Here is a 19726-nt window from a genome sequence, read left to right as displayed (position 1 = left end):
ACAAGGTTTGCATTATTCCGTATCTAGTTTAGGAGAATAAAATAGCCAAAACCTCTCAACTGTTTCATACGTTGTTGAAGCTTTATAAAACTCTTATTAAAGTTTTGGGCCCTCTACGGCACAGTGTTCTCACCTCCTCCCCACTGGTTCGTATACATTTAAGGTCTTCATATTTCACAAAAGTGGTTTGGTATTCAATGTAGTAAAGGCGAATTAGTAAAACTTAAACCAAAATTTTTTTTAAAAATTTCATATTTCACAATATATAACTCAGGTTAGAAATGAAATAAAAATAGAATTTGTTTGCCCGGAATACAAGTGTCGGATATGTAACTGTGTTTAAATTGAGAAATTTGCAAAGTTTAAAGTACAAAATCTCTTTATGTAAATTTAATTACATGTTGAAATTTAACAAAGTTGACTAAAATCAATATAAGTTTTTGTTGAAATTGTTAAAAAAACAAAACAAAACAATTTTCCTCGTGACTAAGAGCACTGTTTTTCAAATACGACAAATGTATTTTGTCGGAATACAATTGTCATAGATGCGATTAATTTGATAGTAGGTGAATTAAGGTTAAATTTACTTATGTTGTAACTAAAACTGACTTATAACTTAAGAATAATTTTAGTTTCAGTGTCCTTCGCATTTTTTTCTTTAATTCATTCCCAGTAACCAATTTATCGGCATTATATTTAGAAATATACAGTTTTTAATCTTCAAGCCTCTTATATAGAAATTAATAAGCTTCTTATACAAACATACTTATTAATAAATTGAGTATGATGTAAGACTTAACTTACTCATCTTATAAATAACTAAATATTTACAATTTTTTTTTACATTAAGCGATTTTTAATAATATCATTTATTTTCGAATAATTGAAAAATAAAATAACTAATTTATCAAACATAACTTTTAATTTGTCAGTGATAAATGTTATAAATAAGTACTTAATAAAATGATGTAAATAAGTACCTTAAATATAAAAAACAATCATTTCCATTAGCGTACCTTTTTTTTACAATAAAGAAATAAATATATACAAAGTTTATTAAAACATTTTACAAGATAATATATTTAATTGTCCAGACTTTGTGACTTAAAAAGAGTATTATAAAATTCCAGATCATCACCAACAAAATATTTTACCATTGACTCAAGGTCATTAATTTTTTTATCTGAGAGCAAAAAATATGTTAAATCATTTTTTAATGGAGGAAATTCTTTCAAAACTTTAACTTTCTGTTTATTCTTTCTCTGAGGGGTACCTTTTACCAATCTTTATTCAATTAACGGACCAGAAAACGATTTTTTGAATTTAATTTGAAAAGCTAGATGTTTTCATGAAAGATTAGTTTTACTTTTGCAAAAGGCACTTTATGGAAATATAAAGACTTGGAAGCAAGTTTGAAGTTTTTAAAGTCAGCTTTGTACATTTATATGACTTTCAATTTTACTTCAGAAGTTTTTTCAATAGATGACAGTAACTTGAATAAGGTAGGATGACTGTAAATCTCAAAATGTCTTAATTTTTTCTCAATCACACTATGCGCAGTGTCAATATTCTGTACTGAACTATGACCAGGTTCACTATATTTCTGTTCAATGAGTGGTATTCCGCTTTCATTTTAAAATTTTTTTTATTGCCATAGACACAATTGAGTTTTTATTCTGGGAAACACAAGAATCAGACCACAAAATCAGAAAAAAATTTATTTGAGCTATCGGATATTTTTTTTAAAAAAAGTCCACAAAACATATATAAGTCATTTTTTTCAAAAATATTGAATACGACACTTGTATTCCGGGCTGACGAATTGTTTAATACAACTTCTGTTGCTTGTGTTTTAAAAAAATATCTTTGTGATTTTTTTTTGTTTATGTAAAAGTTAATTTTTTTAAAGTCTCTCTTTAATAATAAATTTATTTAGGGTTTTGCTCAATCGGTTTGCTTCAAATTGTTTAAAATAAAATTTAAAAACGTCCTTTATTTGGACGTGATTATAGATTAAAATAACTTTTACAAAGTGCTCAATAAATTTCATAAAAAACATGTTGTTTTTTTCACTCAAAGTTATAAGGTTCTCCACATAATAAGTAAAAGAAAGCAAAAAAATGATGTGATGGTAGTAATAGCTCTTCTATTTCGTTGAGGAATATTTAATTGTCTAAATGTCTTTGCAGTAATAATAATAATAATAATAATATTTCCAGCACCGAGCAAAATCTTTGCTTAAAATAGCATTCAAGAACTTAAGATTTACCAGGTCTAGAAATTAAAGCTAAAGCTAAGATTGCATAATATACCACGATTATGTTAAATTACATAACATTAAAGCTTGATTGCATTTTAAATAAATTTTAAATGATTGCTTGCGGTTCAAAGTAAGTTTTTTGGTGGTTTTCTTTTTAAACAATCTAAACCCTTCTCTTGCAGATCAGATACTTTACGAAAATATCAAGATTGTTTAAACTAATAACCCATTGACGGCAATTTCTTGAAAATCACCTTAACTACTATGAGTATTTAAAAAACGATTTACAAAAATTATTTAAGCGAGCTGCGTTTTTCTGATTCTGATAAAGAGATTTAAGTTTAGTTTAGTGCGCGTTTTCTTGTACAAATATTCCATAATTTAAATGCCAGCAGATAAAGGAACTATATAGTTATACTAATTTCTGGTTATTTAACATACGTCGAGCTTTATATAAAATACCAATACTTTGAGTAACTTACCAAATGGGTAACAATGTTATCGATTTGCTGTTTGATGAAAGTTGCTCCTGCAATCAACAAATTGGTACTAATGTTACCAATTTGTTGTTTACAGGAGCAACTTTTATCTGCATGAATGTTGATGTTATAAACAACAAATTGCTAATATTGTTACCAATTTTTTGTTTACAGGATAGTTTTTCGTCTGCAAGAAATCCGGAAAGTTTTGTAATCTATTCCCTCTTTAGTATTGTATTATCAATAAAGAGGTCAAGTATTGTATTTCGCAGTTTTTTCTGGATATTGGGTAAAAAAAAGTCCATTTTGTTTTATCAGTATGAGATTTTCATTAATTTTTGTATCATATTATTAAAAAGTGTATTTATGTTTTCATGAGATTGGAATAGGTTTGTTTCATTAGTAAAACGTACACTACTTAAGTTAGAGGCTTTGTTAAGGTCATTTATATATGCTGAAAATATTATAATATACTATCATATTAAATATAGAGAAGACTGTAAGAACTGAAATAGGACAATAATTTGTAACGTTTTGTATGATCATCTGATTTAAAAAAAAGGAGTTATTTTTGCTATTTTTACAGTCTGGAGAGGATCCCTGAGTAAAAAATGCTTTATAAATTTAAAAGAGTATATCTTTCAAACCGTTAAAAGAAGTCTATTACAATATTTTCATTGATGCAATCATCTCCAATCGCCTCATTTCGTTTTAATGATCAAAGGTTGTTTTAAATTCGCTATATGTTAGGTTTGAAAAGTTTAATGTTAAATAAGGTGATGTTAAATTAGATGGTGAAAGTTAATTAGATGAGGAAAAAAAAAAGTTGTTAACTTCAAAAGCAATTTTATTAGAGTGATCAAATAATTTATTTTCAATTTTATTTTGTTTGGCACTGCCCAGGGGGCAGTACCAAAACTATAGACGTCTTTTTAGCATCTGAGATGTTAACATCTTTTAGATGTCTAAATTCAGATAACTATAAGACATCTAATAGAAATCATCTTTTAGGTTGCAAATATAAACAGGTGGTAGCAGTCTTCTCAAAGATGATTCCTACTAGATATTTTATAATTATCTGTATTTAGACGTTTAAAAGGTTTTAACATTTTAGATTCTAAAAAGACGTGTTTATGCTGGGTGGGGGATTGTACTTTTCTTATTTTTTCTATTGATATCTTTCATTAAATGCCAAATACGCTTTGAATAATGTTTGAGCTTCACAAACATGTCCGAATAGTAATTTCTTTTCGCATTTTGTTATATTATAAATTAAGGTGTCTGACAAAATCATTAACTGAAAAGTCTTCTTTAAAGACGAAATCTTATTTATTTATCACTTAATAAAACTTCAAAAAATCCTAAAGGTTAAAACAGGTGAATATTTAGCAAAAATTTTTTCACGGGCTTTTTCCTTAATAAAACTGGCGTTCAAAATCTTCTTATGAAAGTCGTTTTCGTACTTTCGTTAAAGTTCTTTTAAAAACGTTATTAATTGTTAGAATTTAATTTGGCAGTCGGCAAATGTAAGCAAACCTTTTTGTGTGTGTGTGTGTTTTTTTTGAAGACCTAAGTTGGTAAAAAAATTTTTAAAGCTAGATCTTAAATATGTGATATTGTGATGTGTTATTGGGATGTTAAATTTGTAAAATTGCGATTTATTGATAGGAGTGTATTTAGCGACCGAACTTGTGAGATGGTATTGAAAGTTTGGTCAAACTAGCTGTTCTCATTTGTATTACTTGCTTAAAAGTTTCTAAATTATTTCAGTATTTGCATGCACGTGCAAATAATGTTTGCACATTATATGTAGGGGAGAGTAGGGTATTGGCGAACACCTGAGCGGGAATGCGAATTAAAGACACCAGTTATACAAAATTGATCATATTTATTGCTTGTCAATTAGTTTAACTATTCAGTCACAAACCCTCAAAAACAATTTTTAAAAATCTTATTATAAAATAAAAATTTATGGCAAAAATAAAACATTGATGTTCGGAATTACCCTACTTCCGTGGGGTAATTCCGAACACATCGGGGGGCAATCACAAACACTGTTGTGTAATAACGAATAAAATGCTAATTGTAATAACTAAGTCTAAAAATTATAGTATGCAACAACAACAACAAAAAAGGAGTGGTATTATTTCCATAGAAGCTACAACAGAGTGTTACTCAAGAAAAAAGTTTAATAAAATTATCAGAAAAAGTTAAAATCAAATTATAGTAAACAACATCGCAGCTTCATTACACTACTGCATGTCTGGAACTGAGCATAGAATCCCTTCTCAGCAGGTAAAAAGAATTTGTCGAATTTATTTTTCTACAATGCTGTTTTGACCATGTTCGGAGTTACCCCGCGTTTGCCATTACCCCACTCTCCCCTAGACTAGGGTTATGACTTTTTTTCAACTTCATGCTCCTATACTGTAGTTTGATGAACTTTTACGTAAAAAGCACGAAATGAACTATTATTTGCATATCTTTTGAAAAAGCTCACCCGCCATTGAAAAATCGATTTTGACATAGGTACTACTATGTTACCCAGTGGGCACAAGACGTATATTAAATGTCTAAAATAAGTATTAGTGCGTTTTAATACGTGTTTTAGACGTTTTAAACACGTCTGGTGCCCATTAGGAATACATAGTAGTACTCATGTCAAAATCAATTTTTCAATGGCGGGGTGAACTTTTTTCAAAAGATATACAAACAATAGTTCATTTCATGCTATTTAGGTAAAGGTTCATCAAACTACAGTACAGGAGCATGGGGTTGAAAAAATTTAATTGGATAGCAAAAAATTTATATCAGCGTAGTGCTATAGATGCAGAATTTATCATATTTTGAGGCACATTAGTATCGGCGACGGATCCAAAGAGGAGGATGGAGGGAGGGGGGAAAGGAATAGGGTATGCATCTCCCCTCTTCCCACCAGAATCTGAAAATGCTAAAAAATCTTAAAAATAAAGAACCTTTTTTTAAGGAGGCGCAAATGTGCTACAAAATACAAAAATATTTCAACATTTTTCCACAAAAATTTCCCGGATCCGTCACTGGATAGTATTGCAATTTCATATCTTCCTCAGAAGAATATTTTTATTTTTTTATTTTAATTATTCCCAAGTAAATTTATGCTTTTTAGCTATTATTGCTGCTTATCAATAGTTATGTTAACATAACTATAAATAAACAATTTTATTAATTATTTTTCAAATTTTCACAAAATTAGTGCATTAATGCCTACATAAATCGACTGATTTAGCCGTTGTCGCGCTGGGATATATTAGTTAATGTACTCAGTATTACAATAAATTTATATATTTAAATTTCAAAAATTTTTAATTAAACTATACTAGATTTTTAGCTTAAATATTCAAAATAGTAAATAATAACTTAAAAATTTACTTTTTAAGTGCAACTATGATCCCGTCGTAGATCGATCGGAAGTCAGTAAGATCTAGATGCTCTTTGACGGATTTGATTTAGTGTTTCCCTCTTGGATCATCTGCAAGACCGCTTAGATGCTATAACTAAAATCTCACTTTTGCCACTTTATTAACTAACTAGTTGCATACTATTTCCAAAACTACTTCTCTTTTATTTAAAGTAAAAAGAATAAAGAGAAATATTAAATATCGTATAACAAATTTAGTGTTTTTTCGAGGAGAATGTTTCTGGTATGGTGTTATATACTCATCATTTTTAAATGTACGACTTGTGAGCAAAAAATTGACAGTCCTAATTTTGTTATTTTTATAATTGAAAATATTGATCAGATAGAAAAACTAATGAAATCCGAGGTAGGGTTAAATAAATTTGCAAACAATCTCCTTCCAAATATACGAATGCTACTAAAAGAAAGCACAACATTTAAAAATATGTATGGTGAGTCTTCAAGTGTTTCAAACTTTGCTTCGTTATTGACCGGTAAACCTGCGGTAGATCTTGGTATGATAAGAGGAAAACTGCTGCCTTTTGATTCTTTACCCAGCCCAGCAAGTAGTGGAGGTTTAAGTGATTCTGAAGAAACTATTCCAAAAAGATTAAGTGCTGCAGGTTATAAAACATGGTTTAGTGGATATTGGAAACTTGGTTTAGGTAATACAGGGAAAATTTTTCCAATGAATCATGGTTTTGATACCTGGTTAGGTATAGTACATCCAAATAGTGAATGGTGTCATAGAGTCAAGAGCTTGTCGTTGTTATCCAAAAGTTCATTCAACCCATATATAAATCTATTTTATAAAGCATCTTTTTTATGGGCTGTAGTTATAACTTTTTTAACTACCATAATGTGGCTTCGATTCATTATTATAAGATTATATATCAATCTTTTGATATATACATTCGGGACTTCTATTGCCTTTTATATTTTGTTACATATGTTTATTATGCAGAGAACAGCATCTTGTGTTTTGTACTACCATGATAGCATTTATCAACAACCATATGAAATGAATAACTTGACCCTTCATTTTACACAGCATTCTACTAGGCTTATTAATGTGGTAGCAGGAGTATCCCCTTTTTTTATGGTATTAAATTATATGAGTTTAAAACCTCCATTGTTTTCATCTGGATTAATGGATCGATTTAAATCATCTGATCCATGGACTAATGCAGTGATAGAATTAGACTGGAGTATAGGCAAAGTAATTGAGAAATTAAGAGATAAAAATGTTTTTGATAATACTGTTATTATATTGACTGGTAACAATGACTGTAAAGATATTTTGTATAATGAAGACCTAATGGATGGTTTTGAGAGAGTAGGAAAGAATCTTTATAGACAAATTAAAGGTAATTTTATCACTTTTTTAATATAAGAGCATTTGATATATATATTTTTTTTTTGTGTATGCTGTTTTTTTTTTAATTTTTTAAAGTGTGGGTTGAATTTTAGTAGGTCGGTAAGGCTAAATTTCATTGCTGAACTTTCAAATTAAGTTAAAGTGCATAGAGCCTTATGATCAACTAAGCAATTGTGACTTTTTTAATTTAGAATTATATTGTATTATTTAGTTGAAGAGCAAATACGATGGAATTGTTTAAAAGTTCCATTTTTTCTAAAGGATGTTACCACTACAAAAGTTGCCAAAATAGTCAGCGAAATACTATCTATTCAAAATGTTTTCGATACTTTGCTTGATATTGCACATATATCTGTTGGAAATTCTTTTTACAGTTCAAGTTTTGTAAGCTTATATAAAAACAATCATTGTGAAAAAAAATTTGACACTCTGATAATGTCTAGTTATAGCAGCTCCAACAATTTAACTGTTTCTACTGAATCCAGTCATTTAAATTGTGATCCTTTTGAAGATAAACAAGTTTTTTTGTTTCATTATTATAATATTCATCGTCCAGTGTTAATTACCTACAATGGAAGGTTTCAAATGATATATTTCTCTCTAAGTATGTAGTTGTTTAAGATTATTATTTTATTTTTTATTTTTAGGATTTTTACTTTGTATCAATCCTGTGAAATTCATAATCAACCTTGTCTGAAAGGAATAAAAGTTTATTTCCGGAAACATTATATAGACCTTATGAGTACATATAGAGAAATTTTTGCAATTTAAACAAACCTCATTAACAACTGTGACCATGTAAACCTTTACAAGGTCACATTTGTTTAAAAAAAAAAATGTCAAAACTTTTGTTGATAATATATTGATGAGTTCTATGAATAAGTTTTGATTTAGTTTATAACAACACAGAAATAAAATAAAATATTTTTTTTATTATGGTGTCTTATACTCACCCAGATGGGCAAAAATAATCAGTAAGCAGAAATACTGAAGGCAGAAATTTTTGTTCCTACCACTAATTACTATCATTTATTAAATAAAGCATCATTTCATGCAAGTATGAACATACAAAGTTTGAAGTTTGACAAATCATCATCATCATCATCATCATCATCATCATCATCATCATCATCATCATCATCATCATCATCATCATCATCATCATTATCATCATTATTATTATTTGTTTTAGCATTCTTGTTTTTTGGCTTTTACGAGATATCTCTTATAATGCTATATCTTCAACTTGCGCATCTTCTTTCTATAATTTTTGTCATTTCAACATGTTCTCTCTGATTGAAAATCATCAACAACAATTGCCCATATTTCAATGCTATGTATTAAAATATTTTAGATGCATGGTCTATAGCTTCATTTTTTTATGATGAACTTTTTGCTGCTTGAAGTGGAGTTAATTTTCTGAACTTGATCAATGCACTTATTACTCTTGCTTTGACTATCTGATTCACCAGCTTATCTAATTGTCTCCAATGAAAATAATTTTCTAATGATAACAAATCTTACAAAATGTTCTTTATCTTTTCTGCACTATTTCTATATCTTTTTTGACTCAATAGAAGTTTTTTTTTTGTATTCAACAAAAGTTCAATTTTTTACACTCCAATTTGCTTACCACTACATTGCTTATTAACTCGTTGTGTTAAATCTGTATAAACAATTGACAACAATATATTTTGTACTCTGTCCACAGATGTTTTTTCTTTTCCTATATTCTTTTTTGAACTTGCCTTGGAATAAATACTATATTTGTTGTTTTCTCTCCTGGTTTGAAACCAAACTGCATGTTATTGATAAGTACACTGCTTCTTGCTTTTTCAGCAATAATTCTTTTTTAAATTTTCATTATTTTGTCAAGCAGTTTAATTCCTCAAAATGAGCCACGTTCTAGTCCATGTCTGCCTCTTTTATAAATTTTTACCATCCAACTTTTCTTCCAATTATCTGGGTTTTTCTTAAGCACTTAAAAATTCTTGCATAGTAAACAAGTCCAAACTAAAAAGTTTTATAACATTTTGATATATTTATATTTAGAAATTTATAGTCAAAAATGTATTTTACTTATGTATAGATATTCTTTACTAAATTTAAAATCTGTGCATTATTTACTATAAATATAGTTATGAACATAGAATTATAAATAACATGTTATCATATTTTTCACCTTGACACAATTTGCCATACTTGCAAAAGCAGAACAGGGTATTTTTTAAATCACGAAACAGGCATTTGTCAATATTTTTAAAGATTGTATGTTCACATTGGTCTTAAAGGAGGATATTTTTTGAAAAGTTACATCAAGTCGAGGTTGGATAAAAAATACTCTCATCACCTCTAAACCCCATGTATAGTAAATAATATTAAAAACTTCCTACTTTATCTTAAATTAAATCAAAATTTGAATTTGCTTATGAGTTTTACATCGAGTATTTTTTATAAGATATTTGTATTAGATATTTACTCTGTTTACGTTTAGATAAAAATAGCATTTATAAGCTGAACTATCCAGTCCTTGTGGATTTAAATCAAGTTTGTTGTAATCATACAGATAAAGACATTCTTGAAGGAGTACATCAAAGTATTTCTGATGCATTTGATGCTCATCTAGCTACTCGACAGAGCAAAAATCTATGGTCTTCACAGTTTGAAATGCCTGTTTATCCATGGTTGCTTCCTTGTGCTAATTTTCCATACTGTGAGACTGTAAATAATGCAGATAGCGACAATTTTTCTGACCTTATAAAAACTAATATTAAGTTATAGTATGAAGTTAATCTCTGTTTTTCTGTCTGCTTTAATAATTACAGAAAAAAAATAGTATTGTATAATTTTTTTATTTATTTTATTTTTTCATTTTTTATTTATTTTTATTGTATTTTTAAGGTGGTTTATACCCCCCTAAGGAGATTTTTAGATCACTATTATTAAAAGATTTTACATAAATTATATTAGAAATTTTAAATAAAGAGGGCGATTTTTATGTGAAAACAACCAATTTTTTTTATAAAATGCAACCCTAAGTCTCAGATTTTGTTGATTTTTACACCACTCATAGATTTTATTAAGTTATGAATATTTCCAAAATTTTATTATCTAATCCTAAATGATTTTAAAGATATGACTATTCAAATTTTGCCTTGAACAGACAAAATTCCGCAATTTAAAAAAAATGGTTTTAATCTTTGTTTTTATTCTGTGTGCAATGGAAAGCTGAAAATGTGTACACTTACATATTCTGAGGAAAGGAATCCAATAAAACAACTTAAAACATTTAAAAATAAACATACCCTATAATTTTGACCTTTATCATAATCTTACTGGGTTGAGTTTAATTACAAAAATGCTGATGTAGTTCGATTTTTTAATTCTATTTTAGAATTCATCCTAAATAATTAAAGTTACAAAGAATTGATTCTTTTCTTAAGCAGAAAAAAAAACATGTTCAAATTTACTTAAATTTGTTACTTATAAAACAGGAATTATGAAAAATCAAAGAAGAAAAGGACTCCAGTTTAAAAATGTCACAAAAAGATTACTTCTTCCTAGTTTTTAGTATCCAAGAGTTCTAAAAATATAAAAAAGCTTATGGGCTACTAATGGGAAAAAAATTAAAAAGTTTTACTTTGGTAAAGACTCTGGACTTAAAAGCAATGTTACAAGTCATTAAAGCTTTTGAATTTTATTTTGCAGATCATAAGTCAACCAACGTGTTTAGAGCTTCTGGACATCTTTTTAGGAGTCTGCATCCCTGATTTTACTTGTTATGAACAAAGCAACTATTTCAAAACTAAAAAAAGATAATTTTTAGTTATTTTTTCAAAATTGACCGATTTAGGTCTTAAAAATAAGAAAGTATAAATTAAATTATAGAAATAAGAATTCCTACCCTCCTGTTTATTATTACCCCTTTTCTCCTCCTCCCACTTCCTTAAAATATTTTTAGGTTAAAAAGCAGAGGTAAATTTTTATATCTGTTGATATTCTAATGATTATTACACTCTGACTATGAACTATCTTTTAGGCTTAGTTTTATAAACTATTAAATGCCAAGTATAATAAAAAAATAAATGCTCGATCATATAAAATATGTTTTGGCACATACAATGTAGAAAGTGATAAAATAATGATATGCAGAAAGTATGGTAAACTACTTTATTAGATATGGATGTTTTTTTATCAATAATTATCTCAAACATTTGTTGGCCACTAGTCAATAAAAAAAAAACTGTTTGTTGTTCATTAAAATTAATTTAGTTTAAACTTGTTTAGTATAGTAATAAAAGTTAAATAAAATATTTAGAAACAAAAAAAAGTTAGATAATGATTCTACATTTCCTCATTAAATTTTTTTACTAATGATGTACATTTGATGTTTTTTATTTCTGTTTTAGAAAAGACCACAATTTAATTCATCGCAATAACTAAATTATTCAAGACAACTTTTTTTATTAAAAAAAATACATCTGCATTTTTATAATTCAACTCACCCTCCGTGAAGTTTTAATAAATTTTTGAACTTTAGGATTAGGTTTAATAAAATTATCAAGAAAACAGAAAAAGCAAGTCAGCAACAACCAAAGTAACAATTTGATATGGCCAAAGCTGTTTCAGTTTCATTACTGTCAAGTTACTCTCAGGCACTAATAACAATGTAGGATATGAATAAAAGGATGGATGGGAATTTTTATTCAGATGTAATAGATGGGGGGAGATAGAAAAGGAAGGGGAAAAGGTAGTCTTAACAAACAGGTAAGGAATTTTTTTTTCTTCTTACAAGCGAGTTTATAATTAGAAAATAATAACTTAAATTTTCTTTTTAGACTTGAGATACATATTTCTTTGTTCAAACAAGTAAAACTTAAACAGAGGGAGGTGGTCTTAATTAGCTTAGGGTGGGTGGGAAAATTTTCAGAAAATTATCAAGCATTAACCTCTGTGTATTAAGCACTCAAGAGTATCACCTTTTTTTTCCTTTGATTGTTCATAATTCCTATTTTATAAGTAACAAATTTAAGTAAATTTGACCATGTTTTTTATTTCTGTTTAAGAAAAACCCATTCTCCAATTCTTTACAACAACTCTAACTAAACTCTTCAGGAAGACATAAACAAAACAAAAAAGTCAACCTACATCATCATTTTTGTAATTAAACTCCCTCCAGTAAAATAGCAATAAAGGTCAGAATTAAATGTGCTATGCTTATTTTTAAATGTTTTAAGTTGTTTTATAGGGTTTTTTGCCTCAAAAGTTGTTTTATAGGATTTCTTGCCACTGTCAGTGGACACATTTTCAGCTTTTGATTGCACACAGAACAGAAACAAAGACCAAAACCATTTTTTTAAATAGCAAATTTTAGTTGGTTCAAGGCAAAGTTTGAATAGTTATATCTTTGAAACCGTTTAGAATTATTTGATGAAATTTTGGGAATGTTCATTACTTATTAAAATCTATAAGTGGTGTAAATATCAGCAAAATCAGAGACTTATAGTGTTGCATGTCCTGCATGTTGTGACATGGAGTTGCCTGAGACTGAGAAATTATTAGGGCCGGGAGAACAAAATTAAAATTTGATTTGCTCTAGAGTTTATGAAAAAAAACAAAACAAAAAAAAAACAAATATATATATATATATATATATATATATATATATATATATATATATATATATATATATATATATATATATATATATACACTAATATATTAATAATTCTAAAAATATTAATATTAATAACAGTAATAATAATAACAACAATAATAATAATAGTAATGATAATAACAACAACAACAACTGGGTTGACTGGATTTGTCTTTACCTTTACATAAATACCAAAGATGTGATCGAAAAATGATATAATGATCGAAAAATGATATAGTATATATTGATAAGAGTTTTAAGATTAACATAATGACAAATTTTGTCTAATATAACATTTGTAGCAACGTGCAACATTTGATCTTAATTTAATAAAAAAAAAAAATTGAATCACTTTTTTGATTCCAAGATACTTCATAGATGTTTATTGATTTCAAGTTCTCTTAATTTAAAGATGAAGGTTTCAGTTTAACTGAATTTTATTTATTTATTTGCTAGAGCAAAGCCATTGAACTAAATTATATAGATGATCATGATTTATTTACAATAAAATGTGGAACACTATTTGAACCTTAACTTTTCTTATTTTGTATACCTTTTTTTTTAGGATTAGATACCTTGTTTTCAGTCACAAGATAAGTGTAAAGGAGGAGTTATTATTTGGGTTATTTAAATATTCTGTGAAAATTCTTTTAGAGGAAAAAAATTTGCTCTAAAATGATTGTTGAATATTGACAAAGTAATTATTAAAGATGTTGGAACTAATTTTGCTGTCTGAAAATGTATTGCGGTTATATTTGAAAGTAAAGATTTATTGGCAGAGGTTTGATTTTATTAATTTCTTTTATTTATTTTTAAGTATTTTTTATGTTAAAATTATTGTTAAAAAAGTTTATGTATTGTGATTTAAAAAAAAATTGGTACATTACTAATTTCATTTCTATACCATTCAAGTTTATTAAATATTTGTTTTTTAATGTTTAATTAATTTGTTTTTATGTATTTTTTATTTTTATTTTAGATTTTTTTTATATCCAAGCTTTTGGTTTATCTTAAATTTGTTTAGCATATTCATTGACAGTATCCTGAAGTATCTTGTTTGAATTTGTTGTTTTCAAAATTTTGGAAGGTTTGTTTAAAAGTTATTTATTTATTTTTTTGGGAGTGAAATGCAGATAAATGATTTTTTAAGATTGCCTTAGATTAGATTGGAAGTTGTGAACTTTGAAAAGATGTTATCAATAAGTGATGTAGCATTTATATGTGTTAGTTAAATTTGATGATTATTAGTATATAATACAAATAATAAAATTTCTAATAGGAGGTTGTCGATTTCAATGAAGATAGGTTTTAGGTTTACAGATTGTATTGATGTTAAGTATTGGTTGTCATAATAATCAAGTTAAAATGAGTAAACAAATATTAAATTAAGAAAAAGTTTCGTAAGGTTTTCTATACATTTTTTTATTGAGTTTAAAAAAATTTAAATACAGCCATGCCTTGATGGGAAGTGTACTTGAATCATTAGAATAAAAAGCATATCAAAGTCCCAAGCCATTGATGGAGAAAATAAAGCATATCAAAGTCTCAAGCCATTGATGGAGAAAATAAAGCATATCAAAGTCTCAAGCCATTGATGGAGAAAATAATGTGTTGCTCATAAAGCTATAAAAACTTTTAAACCAAAACTTTATTAAAAGCTAACAGTCTGGACCATAAACCCTTTTTATAAAAATTTGCTTTTATACTAAATCTTTTAGCAAATCATTAAAGTGTGAGCAAGCATGTAACAAATACTTAAATATGCACAAAATAATCTGGAGCAATTTATAAAAGAAGTGTAAGCAAGCATGTTATACAAATAATAAAATATTACAAAATAATTAAGGTGGAGCATGTTGTAGAGAAAATGGAGGAAACAAAATTGCCACTTCCTAATAAAACACTCTTTTGAATGTGATTAATTTAAAAAATATATTAGTTTAAACCAAACGGTTGTTGTCTTTTTTTTGTGTTTTTTTTTGTTGTTTTTTTTGTTTTGAAAAATGCATGGTTTTGAGGTTTGTTTTTGTTTGCACTATTAAATTTTTTTTTTGAAACTGTTATGGAAAATTTAAAAATAATTTTTTTTTTTTTTAAAACTTATTTAAAAAGTTTATAAAAAATATATTTAAATGTCCAATATATTTAAATTGGTTTATTAGTTGTTTTTGGTTTTAATAATTATTTTAGTTTAAAAGTACTTTTGGTTTAGTAAAAGTCATTTTGGTGTAATAGTTCATAGTTGCATAAAAAGATTAAATCTCAATGCTATTTAGTCATAAAGTAATTAGTGTAATTAAATTTATATTCAAGTTGATATTTGATTAGTTAATTTTTTTTAGTAAGAAAAATATGAATAGAAAGAAAAAGTTTTTATCTAAACATTAAAAAAATAAAATTATATAAAGTAAAATTATATAAAAATTTTTTTTTTTTTTTTCCTCATAAAAAAGCAATAAAATAGGAATGTTGTAAAAAAAAAAAAAACTGTAAGGAATTATTACTAAATGATTAATTGTTAATTTATTTTAATTGCCAAGAAACCAATGGTTATTTTTAAAACTAATTGCTGTCAGGAAATGCATTATTTGTAAACATTATAGATGAACTTTTTTTCTTTTTCTTCACAAGTTATTTTATAGTTGTAAAAAAATGGCATTTTTGTTTACAAATGGTAAACTTTTTTAAATAATTTTTTTTATTGAGTTTTATATATTTTTTTTTTGCTATTTTTTTATGTACTTAGCATGCATTTGTTTTTAACAGTTTACTTTTATTTATTATGCTTGAAATATTTTTTTAATGTTTGGTTCTATTTGATTGTAATTTAATAGTTTTAATTTTTTTTTTCAAGTTTTTATTTTTTTGTAATTATTATTTGTTTTGATTTAATGATAATAAATTTTTATATTATTAACAAAATTGTTATAGTATTAACTTAAAATAAATAGATATAATAAATAATTATTTTATCTATAAATAATAGTGATGTGCCATCGGCTAATGCCAATTGTGACTAATAATAGGTTTAATGTATTTATTTAAGGGTATTATAATAATATTAAGGATCTAAATTACATATTTAACATGTTCCTATTGATCAAAAGTGATTCGACCTACTAGCCTATGCTATTGGTAACCAGCAACCGATTAATCAGCCATTGGCCGATGCATCGGTATTGACTTTTAAACCAAACTAAACAGGTGCAAAGGTACACCTTATATGTGCAAGTTGCATACCTAATATTAAGATATTAGCTATATATACATACATTAAACTCTATAATTAGCCTTAATCGACCTTTGTCGATGGCACATCACTAATAAATAATAATGATCATAAATAGTAACTAATAATATTTATTAAATAAAACTATTGTTAAAAAAGAAAATCTAGTGTGATACAACATTTAATTCAGAAGGGCAAATATTTTTTTAAATGTCAGTTTAAAAGAGTTAAGCCGTTTTTAGAGAAATCGTATAGTTAATGATTTAATATTGATGTACTTTTATTAATGTATAATTCAGTGAGAGCTGAAGCTCTGTGCTATATTCGCTGAAGTTTTCTTGACCTTTAGTACCTACTTATTAAAGTTTTGATTTTTACATTATAAAAATATATTTATATTAAAAAAATCATAAAAAGCTATAAAGTTAAAAGATTATAATTTATAAGATTTATTCCATTTTATACAATTTTTAGCTTGCTTTTCCTTCATTCTGGTATTTTATTTTGATTATCTCCAAATATGTTCTAGTCAAGGTAAGGTCTTAATCCTTATATTAATCATTCATCAGTGTTTTTTTTTTAACTGTTTTTAAATTAAACATTCAAATGTATATAGTGTTCTACAATTTTTTGTTGTTTTTATATCATTAAATGTGCAACATTATATATATTTAGTTGTGAGTAAATGCACATCAGCTACATTATGTGCTGATTGCATATTAGTTGGTAGCTATTGTTCGTGGTGCAATGATGATGTAAGTGTATTTCAATTTGTTTCAATTGCTTATTTAAAGCTTTAATTTTCATTGAAAATTTTAAAGTTAAAATTATTAAATCTTTAAGGATTTTTTACAAATTAACCCTTCAAAATATCGCTGTGATACTCTGTCAAATCTTACTCAAAGCGGATGCAAGAATATAACTATTGTTAACTCAGATTTTCAGGTTGGTTTATAGATTAGTTTATAAATCTTTATATTGTTGTTATCTGTACTTTTATTGTTTTCTAGTTTTGTGGTATGTTCTATGTTAAGTTTCTTTAGAAGTAACTTAAGAAGAGTTAACTTCTATAATTTATTACTGTACTTGCGCCATTTGTTCAAGCAATAATAACTAGATATGTTAAGAATTAATATATGGTTATTATAACAATAAACTATCTTTTCATTGATTTTTAATGATTTAACAGTATTCAAACAAAACAAAAAACCTTTTCTAATTAAGAAACTTTCCATTCTAATTTAAATACCTTTTTTTAAATGTATTTACCTCCCCAAGGCTAGGTGATACTATAGCACAGATGCTACTCATTTTAAAATTTATATTTTCTTTATTGTTATTTTTTTAGTAATATTGAAGTAATATTGAATTGTTGAAATAAATAAAAAGTTAAATAGTATCGACTAAATTGTTAAATAGTATTGTTAATAAAATTGTTAAATATTATTAACTAAGTTGTGTCAATACATTATTTATAATATAAAAGTGGTGACAAATAGTAGCAGAACGAACTAGCAGTAGTTCTATGATAACTGTTTACTTACAAGCAGAAATATTTTGTATTAGCTTTTTTTTTATTTAAATTTTTTTTTTTTAGATTACAAAAAATGATGATTTCCAAGATCTTGTCCAAGTTAAACCTCAAGAAATTGCTGTTCAATTAAGACCAGGTATTAAAAAGTTTTAGCTAAATGTAAATCTTGTATATGAATTAGTTGCCTTTTTTTTTTTTAATTGTTTAAAGTTTTTATTATTATATACCAACCTGTTTAAAATTTTTATTATTTTAGGCCAACCTGTCAAAGTGAAAATAAGCATAAAGCCTGCACCAGACTACCCTGTTGACTTATACTTACTTATGGATGTTTCTAACTCAATGGCTGATGACTTATTGATTTTAAAAAATCTTGGAGTTGTGTTAGGTATGTTTGTTTAGTGTTTAAAAACAGTTTAAAAAAAATACTAAATGCAAAATATTGGAAGTAGTAGGGAAGGAAAGCAAAGTACTGCAAATGTTATCTCACAAGGTATACAAAAACTATAGAATGTGTGTATATCACTATAGCATATATAGATATACATTTGCCAACTTTTTTTGCTAATGTAAATCCATATGGTTTTTTTAGAAAAGAAAATAGAAAAAAATAAGGACATATAAAAAAATAATTGCTTCTCCAACCCAAATCTTTAGTCAATGCAGTGGCAGGCCTTGTTACAAGATTTCGCTGCGTAGCGAAAATGCGTAGCGCATTTCTAAGTAACTCAACTCAGTAAATATATTTTGCATCGTTAGAAGTTATATTGCGTCACTAGCGTCTTTTCAAGTACCGCATTGTAATTAAAGTTATTTTATTAACGCGTTAAAAATCATACAGTTTGTTTTTTTCTCACTATAACAAAAGTTACAAATAAAATCTAAGTTCTTATTAAAAAAATCATTTTTATTATTTTTTTCAAATATGAACTAAATTTTATTTTGAAAAAAATATTTTTTTCATGAAACGTAAAATATTTGTTTATTTTCTTATGATTTTATATTTGGTTTTTGGTTATTTTATTAACTGTTAATACATTTTTTCTTATTTAATTTGTGAACTCTTTTTAATAATGTTTTTAAACAATAAAGTTTTTTTCTGTTATTTATCAGTTACCGATAACATATTCGTGATCATAATTTATTTTCGTAAATTAAATGAACGTCATTAAAACTTTACGTTATTGAATTAACAATAAACAAAATATCTTATTAATAAAATATTTACATCAAAATAAATCGTGCATTTTTTAAACTTATTATGACTAAAAATAATTTTTATATTTAAAAGGAATTTATATATTTAATTCCTTAAGATAAAACTTAAAACACTTTTTTTTTTTAACTAATTTTTAATAGCAAAAAAAAAATTATGAAACAAACTGTTTCTTTAACAAAAAAATCTATTATTTTACAATTGCGGTTAAATGCTTTTACTTACGACTTTATTTCTTCTGAATAAACGTCACGTTAACGGTAATCAAAAGATAATTTAAATATTCTAAAAGATATAAGTTTTTGCGTAGCGCAAAACTGCTGAACGCGTAGGCAAATCGCCTTTTTGCAAGCAAAATGCGAGCTGCGTAGCGCTTCTTAACAAGGTCTGCAGTGGCACACTTGCATGTTCTACCTAGGTTGTCAGTTGATGTATGTACTAAAGCCCTTACAGCGACTTATTTTAGTTTTACATCATATAACTTAGTTAAATATTATTATTAGGGTGGTTAAAAACAAAAAAATTTTAAAAATCTTAT

At 26.3% G+C, this 19726-nt stretch overlaps 2 protein-coding genes across 3 annotated transcripts in view; both read left to right on the top strand.

Annotated features, from left to right (window-relative positions):
* The first annotated feature begins 5990 nt into the window (after window positions 1–5990).
* Window positions 5991–10399, top strand: LOC136087459 (arylsulfatase H-like). The gene is made up of 3 exons (XM_065810257.1): window positions 5991–7542; window positions 7765–8157; window positions 10048–10399. The coding sequence occupies exons 1-3, from the start codon at window positions 6411–6413 to the stop codon at window positions 10332–10334; spliced, it is 1812 nt and encodes a 603-aa protein (XP_065666329.1). The 5' UTR covers window positions 5991–6410; the 3' UTR covers window positions 10335–10399.
* A 3375-nt stretch (window positions 10400–13774) lies between these two features.
* LOC101238114 (integrin beta-PS) overlaps window positions 13775–19726 on the top strand; it is a 44153-nt gene continuing 38201 nt past the window's right edge. Inside the window, exons 1-7 of one of the 2 annotated variants that reach the window (XM_065810256.1) lie at window positions 13775–13990; window positions 14189–14296; window positions 16913–16972; window positions 17114–17193; window positions 17282–17383; window positions 18036–18108; window positions 18229–18360. In XM_065810256.1, the coding sequence (XP_065666328.1) occupies window positions 18297–18360 (64 nt within the window). In that variant the 5' untranslated portion in view covers window positions 13775–13990; window positions 14189–14296; window positions 16913–16972; ... (2 more) ...; window positions 18036–18108; window positions 18229–18296. Of the gene's footprint in view, window positions 13991–14188; window positions 14297–15709; window positions 15884–16912; window positions 16973–17113; window positions 17194–17281; window positions 17384–18035; window positions 18109–18228; window positions 18361–19726 lie in introns of those variants that run through there. The other variant, XM_065810255.1, reaches the window with a different exon arrangement.

The sequence above is a fragment of the Hydra vulgaris genome, chromosome 11 (assembly GCF_038396675.1).
Source record: "Hydra vulgaris chromosome 11, alternate assembly HydraT2T_AEP".
NCBI classification, from domain to species: domain Eukaryota; kingdom Metazoa; phylum Cnidaria; class Hydrozoa; order Anthoathecata; family Hydridae; genus Hydra; species Hydra vulgaris.
This window is presented reverse-complemented; position numbering and strand designations above follow the sequence as displayed.